The 10,000-nt window shown below is 39.1% G+C and overlaps 1 protein-coding gene across 4 annotated transcripts in view; it reads left to right on the top strand.

The window, feature by feature from the left end:
- LOC138033054 (uncharacterized) overlaps positions 1-10,000 on the top strand; it is a 51,560-nt gene that overhangs the window by 6,494 nt on the left and 35,066 nt on the right. Inside the window, exons 2-5 of one of the 4 annotated variants that reach the window (XM_068880797.1) lie at positions 941-1,089; positions 3,650-3,921; positions 5,422-5,508; positions 5,827-6,362. The exons of 2 other annotated variants lie outside the window; for them this stretch is intronic. In XM_068880797.1, the coding sequence (XP_068736898.1) occupies positions 941-1,089; positions 3,650-3,921; positions 5,422-5,508; positions 5,827-5,856 (538 nt within the window). In that variant the 3' untranslated portion in view covers positions 5,857-6,362. Of the gene's footprint in view, positions 1-940; positions 1,090-3,649; positions 3,922-5,421; positions 5,509-5,826; positions 6,363-10,000 lie in introns of those variants that run through there. One more of the 4 variants, XM_068880800.1, reaches the window with a different exon arrangement.

The following is a 10,000-nucleotide window of genomic DNA, read 5'->3' as shown; positions in this document are numbered from 1 at the left end:
TCAAACTCAAGGAGAGCTTCCATATCAAGCGGTTGAAACCCGAACTCAACAAACAAGTTGATCATGTCAGTTTAGCATTACACTTTTAAACTTTTACCGTTATGTCAGTTGTGTTCTCTATAATATTGTTGGTTCGTTTGAATTTTACGTACTTGTAACGAACATTTAATCTACAAAGAATCATTGTATTGATAGTTATATATATATATATATACGAATTATCTTGTAAAAATTTTAATGTTACACTCACTATTGCTGAAGATGATGTTTGAAACATCGAAACATGTTCCGAAAATTCAGAAGTGTGGTTGTATTTTTTTAAATATTAGTAACACTTGTGCTATCCAGACCATTTATTATTCAGCATGTGCAGTAAGACAAACTTCCTCAGTTGCGGACGTCCGCTTGGAAAGTTTTCGTTTAACGCAATTATGATCAGACAATTACAGTTATATTTATCGCTTTAATACTGGTATAAACCGTGGGAACAAAAATAAGCATTTCCTGATTTCTCCCATTTAATTTTAATTTTCTGATCATTCCCTGTTGTCTGAGCTGATCTAATCACATGAATTAACGGATGAAAATTAACGCAGCGACCCTTACACCCTGACGCAGCATTTCCGGCCCATTCAGAAGAAAAAAAAAATGAAGTTTTTTTGTCAAAATTGTAACATATCTTTATCTGCTTTAATACGTCAGTTCTTTCCAGTAATTCAGAATCAATGAAATATGTTTTCCGCTTTCAGCAATATGTTCAAATAAATCTGATTTTAGACGGTGCAATTTAATAGTCTGAAGATCAAGTATAAAAGTCAAGTTAAAAAGGGGTTCACACCGTCATACTAGCAATTGACCCAGCTCCAAAGACGTACAGCAATATGGAAGGCCCTGGACTGACTCTTCTTCTGCTATTCTGCATTTTGTCTTTTTTTGGAAGTTGTTTGACTGTCGTTCTGTTCATACGGAATTTATACATTGAACGGCAAGTCAAAGAGCTGGAGCTCTGGCAAGAAGCTGAACAAGTGAAGGCCAAGGCAAACTATCCAGCTGGTTGTCAGAACACGGCAAACAAAGATAACATTCCAGGTAAGAAATCTGATAATTCTGTTCACTGAAAGCCCGGTACTTCAGTTCAACGATCTTACTTCGATTCTCCCGCCACCGCAGAAGATGGAGTCTAGATCTAGAGGCCTATATCCTTTTCCCTTTTCCCTCTGTAAATATGGAGCCAGGTAAAACGGCGAGTCTGTAAATTCAATGAATGAGCAAAATGCTACAAGTGCGTTCTACATTTCCATACAATTATGTTGTATACGTCTGCGCGCCTGTTGAATTAGTACTCCTTACTAAGCGAACTTGATGGGCGCAGATCTTAGCGCCTTCGGTATCAATGGTACTTCAGTTTTATTCAGGTTCATAAGCAATGCCACTTTGCTGATCTATATATTCCACGCCTATTACAAGAAAGAAGAAACAGACGTTAGTGAAGAAACCGTAAACCAACTTTAACCGTGACACCTGTACGCCTGCTATTGCCATAAACAAGATTTAGAGTGCATTTCTTAGGAGGTGAATGAGAAACAAACGGAGTTGCTTTATACAAAATAACCAGCATTTTCACGGTGTGAAACTGACGAGTCGTCAGATGTAGTGTAGAATACCGAAGGAGCTTGAAGCAGTGCTTGAATCTAATAACTGTAGAGATACGCAATAATAACTCACTCGGAACCCAACAGCATATTTCGTGAAATACCTGTTCGGATAAAATTTTGATGAAATTTTCGCCTTACGACTCTCAGTGTGCACTTTTCAAAGTTTGTCGAAAACAGTCACATGCATGCACTACACAAAACATCACCCACCTAACAGCAGTTAAAAATCACGGAAAGTTTCCGAAGGGGTTATTTTATATTACGATGTTTTCACTTCAATAGGACAGCTAGCATAGCGGGTAGAAAATTCGTAGAAAACGCTACCGAAGTTAACATTCGGCTATCAATTTTTGAAAGAAAACATTTATTCGCAACACTTTGGGTGCTTTAAATTTGAGCCAAGAAAATCGTCAAGTTCTTTAAATTGATAAAATACCCCTTTCAGAACAGTCTTTATCAACAACAATGAACTTATCGATGTCCTTTCAGTCTTTTTGTTGATCTGATTCATTTGGTATCCGATAGTTTCGTAACTGAGAGCGGACCATTTCAGAAAATCGTTGCTAGAAGATGTGTGCCAGAATTTCTTTAGCTGAAAGCGAACGATTCAAAGTTTGCTTTCATCGGCTTTACGTGTTCCACAACATGCACCTTCGGCCATGTTCCGTTGTTGTACTGTTTTGATCAGATCTGAAATGATTTCACAGGTTATTATTTTGCGTTCCTTCATCGTCAACAGAAAAACAATCCAAGCTTTAAGGCATTGATTATTTGCACATAATACATCAAGATCATGACAAGTCGTTACATTATGTAGTAAGTCTGTGGCACTCTCGACGTTCCTTTAACAAAAAATCCGCAGAAAAAAAAAAGAACTTGGCCAATATCCGGCCATCTTGACCGAACAAGCTTGATCCGTAGTTATATATATATTTAGAATGAAGAACTGGAAATCCAACGGAACAGGACTACATCGCATGATACGAAGAAGATTCACAGGCATATTCACAAAAGGCACCTCGAGCTGGGCCCTTAATTAAACAGCAATATTGTAATAAATTCCCAGATGGGGGCCCCTCAGATTACCTAGCGCCAACAAGGCCGCGAGTAACAGTATCCCAGACTGGGACCTTTGACAACCGCCCAATTTACGTGTGATCTCTACGTTAATTGTAGTTTATTCTTTTTTTCGAGTGAAATTTCTGACGCCTATTCAAGCCAAAAGGTGCCAAAGAAAGCAACTGTGCACTCTAATATGCCTCTTTAGTGATTAGAAGTTTCTCGATGCTGCATGAGTTGTTGACAGTCTCCTGCACTTGATCAATACATTGGAATGAGAAGTCGCTTAAATCATGTGGTGTTTTGTTGAAATGTACCGCTACCTCACAAGTCTTTTTCTTAGTGACCATAGCAGACTTATGGTTGCGAAATCTAACTCGAAAGTCAGTTGTTGTAGAACCAATGTATTGAAGGCGACATTTCTTGCACGAAGCCAAATAAATAATGTTCTTGGAATCACAAGAACGTTTTGATCGTATTTTGTAACTTTTACCTGTTTGAAAACTTAGAAAGGGCACTAAGGCACTAAAGAATTAGAGGCATGATAATGAAAATAAGGGAAACGTTACTCTAATCTTTCCTGAGGCCTCTTTAGTGTGTGCGTACTTTTAACTTTACCGTGTCTAGTATATCAAACATACAAACAATTTTTGCGAATATTAAAATTAACTTTTTGTCAATTTTCCGCTCAATCCCCTGAGCACGCAACAGAACAATAGGCGTTTGTTTGGAGATGTAAGAAAAAGGTTGAGCCACTGCAGTAGACCATTTCTTGATACCTGCCGGGTAAAGTTATCCGGCTTTTAAGTGAACATCCTCATGTATCAGTTTGGGGAAGTGTCGCTTACCAGTACGGTAACCAGTAGCGTTCCTGAATAAGATTCCAGAACGGCAAGCAGAGAAGTCACTAACAACCTGCTGTTGTCTCGCTTTAGAAAATATCCGGAAAGAAATAGGGAAACAAGGGCGTTTCTTTGCTGTGATTGGAGCTCCAGGCAAAGTACATGTAAAGCGATCCCCAGACCGGCGAGGTCCAAAAGACAGGCGGGGACTGGCACAAGGAATGACTGGTGTAGATGGGAAAAATGGAATACCAGGAGCTAAAGGAGAATCTGGAATCCGCGTGGCCATGCAAGGAAACAAGGACGAAACGGAGATCACGGAGCTACTGGCCCCAAATGAGATCCCTGACGTGATAGAGGAAAAGGCAAGTGTTGACACACCAAAAGAAAGGCAATTGATTATTAGCAGTTTATATATATCGAAATTACCCAAAAAATATCTATGTAGTTGGAAAGCCTAATCATGCACAAAGAAAAAAAATGTAATTCAGTAATTCAGAACAAAATCAAGCAAAGATGGAAGAAACTCACAGATCAAACACGAGCCCTGGAATGGCACAACTTTTCCCAGATTGCGTGTTCTGCGCCCGTTGCTTCTGCAAAATTAGGATAATCTCTGCCGATTTTTTTACTCGTGTCTTATTAACAGGTAATCCCTTTATTCCGGTGTAATTTGGAATCAATGAGCACTCGTAAATTTGTTTTAGACTACAAATTGCACTCGCCCTTCAGACTCGTCAAATTGTGTTAGCCTTGTAAATATTTATTCATCTTCATTTAGTCCAAATTGCTATTGAAACCGTGTGATTACCTTTACAAACCGAAAAAAGACAGCCAGATGCTTTTTTGTTTTGTTTTGTTTTTGTTTTTGTTTTTTTGTTTTGTTTTGTTTTTTTTCGTACAAAGCTTGGTGGATTCGTATTCCTGACCACTCGCGAAGACAAAAATGCAGCCAATGGTCAAACCGAGGCTGATCAAAAAGTTCCTTCTCCTAAATAGTAACCACAGATTACTCTGTTGGCTAGTTACGGAAGCCCTATTGGGAGAAAGTGTACTCAAGGTCTTAAGTATACATTGGTTTACGACGAAGCAAAAAGGTTTTTATCGGCTGCAATTATACGGACCAACTTGAGTTAGCTAAAAATATTCTTACATTTTCTTCCGCTTAATTCAAAGTGAACAAATCGCACAAACCGAGATTCCCTTTTTTAGCAGATTACGATTAAGTTTATGCCAGCTAAACTCCCCGAGACAGTCAGTCGGTCAGTGAATCAACCCATTGATTTAGTCCTTTGGGATTCCTTTTTTTCTTAATAAGAAAATAGGCTCATTTTTTACTTGTTTTAATTTAATCTTAATTGGCTCGATGGCTCAAATGCCCCTTTGGTGATTATTTACTATTATTGTTTTATTTATTTTTATTTAATTAATTCGCCCAGAAGCAAGAAGGCATACAAAAGGACACCTCACCCTTCCCCCATAACATGGAAACTTTTTCGTATTTATTAAAGCGTTTATTCCCTAAAGCGCAGTTGCGGATAGTTTAAATTAAAACTTCACGGCATAGAGCGTTTGAGGAATACTATCAAGCTTCTCATAAAAGTCAAGTAAAGTAACCATTTCTAACGTCGATACCTCGTAACAGTAACTGAACTGACAAAGCGTTGGTCGACGGGTGCGCTCATGTTAGAAGAGGTGCAAGCAAGGATGTGAGTTCCGGAAATCAAACCCAGGACCTGCTGCACCAATGCAAGGCCCCGCACTAACCGATTGTGCCAACCTTACTTATTGTTATGTCGTCTATGCATCAGCAATAGTCCTTCTATGTTCTGAGTAAAACGTTCAATGTGTCTTGGGTGAACCAGGGCCCCCGGGAAAGTAGTAAAGACGAGCTTGAGGATTCCGTGGGATCAAAAGGAAACCGGGATGTCCAGGAGAAAAAGGAGGAAAAGGTGAGAGCCGCAAAAAAGAACTAATTACATTTTAGGAAAATATCCCGTCCGAATTAAGGTTACAAAAATGCTAGATGTTAATTACAATTTTCTGACCGTGAAGGAATTTGCTATAATCCTTTCGTTTTGGAGAGGTTTTAGACATCTGAGTTAATTCTTGTATTGCATGGGAATTCACTTTTTTTTTTTCTGGGATGACACCTGAGGTCAGCTTGCGAATTCTATAAGCGGTGGATTTATACAAATTATCCAAATACCAATATGGCATCGGTTACGTAACGGTCCATAATTTTAATTTCTAGATCTTGATTTTTGCAGGAGAATCCTGTGACTGCATGGAAACGGTGAGAACCTATCAGGATCGGATTGAGTATAAAGGACACATACAGCACATCATAAAGCTTTTGCATTAACTGTGCTATCTACAGTCTGTTTCTTCTTCTTCGTTTTCTTTACGATAATCATTATGATGGCAACGATTATTTTATTTCATTGTATTTTATGTCATTGTATCTTAGTATCGGCTGGTACCGTTTTGCAACTGTTTTAACCTTACAAATTAAAGTTTTTATTATAAAGGACTTATGAAGAGTTCCGTGAGCGTTGCATATACTTTGTGTGGATGACAATAAAAGCAATGGATTCTTCTAAAGCGTTTCGTAGGGTTGCCTACTGGATTTAGTTGCCTTTATAAATATGGTTATCTGCAGTGTATACAGTCACCTCAACATCGCTGCTAGGAGCTAAGAAAAGGAGATACTACTTTCTTAGTTAGTGACATGTTTAGACAGATTTGAGGTATTAATAAGTACACAAAATGCCACTGATAAGAAAAAAAAATTGACAACGAGTAACTTTGTGTTGTTTGATTTATAACTGCCGAGACACGTTTATATTACAAATATGTCTTTTTTCCCCTCAAGCTTTCATGACCTGTTATTCTGACTAGACGTGTATAAGCTTAAGAATGAACTTTGGACAGCGCAGTTAAAAAGCACCATTCCGGGGATAGGACGTTTACGAAAAAGGACACGATAGCTTCTCAGTTTTTCTATTTTCTTCGATTCGAGGATAAGTACTATTTTCTCACAGTGGGCTTTTCATGGCCAATGAAACGAAAGGAAAGAACACAACAAGTTTTAAGAATCCCAAATCAGCTGGCTATTTACCCCGCTGGGGGAAGGGGGGGACCCATATTAAAAGGGGGGAATACAACCATATAAAAAGGAGAGGGATGTTCGTCGTCTCGCTTAAGGGCGAAAATTTTGGATTTTGGTCTCACTTAGGGTGTTCTTGCCAGAACGCAATCATACGTAAATGTGAAGGTCTCCTTTAGGATTGCGCGCGAAGAAATGTAAGTGTATATTTACACAAATCCGTTATATTTCTCCACGTAGGTTAAAGTATTAGATGATAATTTCTTTGCCATCATTAAAAGTCACTGTATTTTTCATTTCTCTGTGGTTTAAACATGGTCTCTTTTAGGGGTCAAAAAAGCCTTGGCCACGCCCAGATTGGTGTCCTTTAGGAGTTTAATTTAAAATCTCCGACGAGCATCCCTCCCCTTTTTATTTGGGGGCTGCCGCCCCGGGAGGGGGGGGGGGGATATTTACAAGTCGACCAGCCACCATAGAAGTTGAACCAGTGACTACTAGTATCAAATTCAAGTAGTCCCGAACCCGGGATTTCCGGATCTCAAAGCAGGCGCCCTAATCACTGACCCTCACGTGTTGTGACAATCTTACAAGAGTATTACAGAAGCTGGTATATGCACCTTAACCTCCGTAAAAGAGAGGGACATTATATGTAGTCCATTTGTAACCGCAAAACAACGGTCCGTAAAATCGCGACAGATTTCATCAAAACTGAAAACTGTCTGCACAATCACAAAAACAAATGCCAACATATTTGTGATGTGATAAATTGGTGACATTTGCATCATGTGCACTAAACTTGTCAAACGCATCAATTTTGTAATTTGTATTCAATTGCAATTGTACTTTGATCTTGATGGGGTTGAATATGGAGGGCTAATATGGCGTAAGAGGCCAAGTCGCTCAGAAAGTTTATTGCAAAGCTCGTCAACATGCACTTGATAAGTGAGATCTTCATCGATGATCATACCAAGAAGTTTATGGTTTACAACGTTTTCAATTTCTGCGTTATCCGTTTTTACTTCCAGTTTTCCTGAAACTTGAACCATGCGCTTCCGTAGACGCTTCCCCGTTACCAACGAAGTTTTTGTTTTCTGCATATTGATGTACATTTTAGTACTGTGAAGATTCATCTATCCGGGAATATGATAGTAGGCGAAGCATAAACTTGAATGCCCTGGATATCTCGTGGACTTACTTTTCATAAGCTCTCGAGCTTTCCTGAGCTCTTGGTCACATGACTGGTGACCAAGACAAGGTTGGGATGACAATGCAGAATTCCCCGCCTACTTCCGAGGATGACGTCACCAACAACACCAGTCGTGTAACCAAGAGCTCAGGATAGCTCGAAAGCTTATGAAAAGTAAATCCACAAAATATCTGGAGTATTCAAGTTTATGCCTCGCCTACTATCATATACATTTTGTTTTCTCTGGCCCATTTCTCTACTTTACACAGATCTAGTGTCAATGTTTGATTGAATGATTGTATGATTTTCCAGTTTGAACTCGAAGACAAGGTGGTATCGCCTGCATAAATAGGGAGCTTACGAAACGAGGACGACGACGGCTACGAGGACTTCATTTAAAAATACAAGTTCGCGTTATTCATATCACTACGAAATTATTTCATGTAGTTTCGCGTTAAAATGTGTAGTAACTGTCGAGGAATTAAACTGGTATGAGTGGGTTGGAAGCGTAGAGAGAAAACTGAAAATTCATCGTCATTTGCTAACGTCCTCCACAGAACCTTGAATTTGGTCATTTCACGTCGTCATTTAGGAGATGATGGCAACGAAATGTACCAAAATGTAAAACGCACGTGCAGAGCCATTGTTTTTGCTCACTAAACCTATTGTTTTGTAGCGTCGTCGTTGCCGTCGGCGTCGTCGTTTCGTAAGCTCCCTAATGTCCATAGTTGACTCAGTTTTGAACGTGAAGAGGAATATCGTTGACGAACAAAAGGAAAAGCAACGGACCTAGAGTTGACCCTTGGGGCACACCTTGCTTTACCGTCAACTGTTCAGACGTATTTTTCGCTGATGAAATAAACTGCTTCCTCTAACACAGGTAGGATTTGAACCAGGCAATTAACAGAAGAAGGAGGAGCACCGTATATGGACAGCTTTTTTTAGAAGAAATTCATTATCAATCACATCAAAAGCTTTTCGGAAATCTATAAAAACCAGACCGGTCACTAAGTAGCTAAGGCCATTAATTCATAATTTATAATTTATAGGCCATTAACTTATACAAGGTTGGGATGATAATACGGAATTCTCGCAAGTGTATTACAGAAGATGGTTTTTACTCTGCTAGATGGTACACGTATAGTGCTCAGCTAGATCACAACGCCGACACCACTAGCTAACTTGCCTTTGCAAACAGTTTGCGGATTATCCTCGGCATTGCTCTAGAGTGTTTATGAACAACTGCGTTACAGAGACCATAAGTTCACTTTATTTCTCTTGTCCGAGACGACGAAAGCTTAACCATCCGCAGATGTCCTTTTAGAGAATTCACCTTCTCCTTATTTACTCAAAGACCCATGAGAGAATTCCAGTGCCTCTTGCCTCTGGCAAGGCACTCACTTCCTCGTGGTACAACAGCAAAAAGGCAGGGCGTTTTCGATACTTCCGAATGTAAGGAAGACTTAAAGAAAAGGAAAAAAGTTCGGTAAAAGTGTTCTTAAGTTAAGGACCTGGTGATCAGAAGTCCTTTGGTAAATTATATTCAGTAGTGCGTTCAAATTCCGCACTTGCCTTAAATTCAAGCTCTAAATAATCGATTTGACGACAAGCTGTTAAGAAACCACTGGCGCTTTCAATGTTTATTTGACGTGATCCGGATATTTTACCATCTAGAAAGAACAAATTTGGTCGGGTTCCAGCATTGATATGTGCCGTGAAAAGTTCCGGATCACGTAGATTGGCTGACTCCACTCACACCTGGAGATTAAGTAAACAGAGTTGTGAGGTTGATTAAGGATTTGTGAATTCGTAATTTCCGATTTTCAAAAGGAATCAGATATATAAGGTTAATGGACTAAGTCAAGAGATTATGAAGGTAACCTTAATAATCTCTTGACTTAGTTGAGATAGCCTAGGAGACCTTTCATTAAAAAAATTCTCTGCGTCTCCGTCTTATATGGAATTAGAAAGCTCTACTGACAAGGGAGAGCGCTCTCATGAAGGAGGGCTTAAGATCAAATGATAACTCACAAATCTTTCTTATGCAGTGGTTAGCTTTGTTTATCTTCATCAACAACGGATTAAACGAAATTTTCACGTTTCACTTTCCACCGACAGTTTATGAAATTTATTCCTTGGTACAAATTTT

This window comes from Montipora capricornis, chromosome 14 (genome assembly GCF_036669925.1).
Source record: "Montipora capricornis isolate CH-2021 chromosome 14, ASM3666992v2, whole genome shotgun sequence".
NCBI classification, from domain to species: domain Eukaryota; kingdom Metazoa; phylum Cnidaria; class Anthozoa; order Scleractinia; family Acroporidae; genus Montipora; species Montipora capricornis.
The sequence above is the reverse complement of the archived record's forward strand: the minus strand, read 5'-3'. Positions and strand labels throughout refer to the sequence as shown.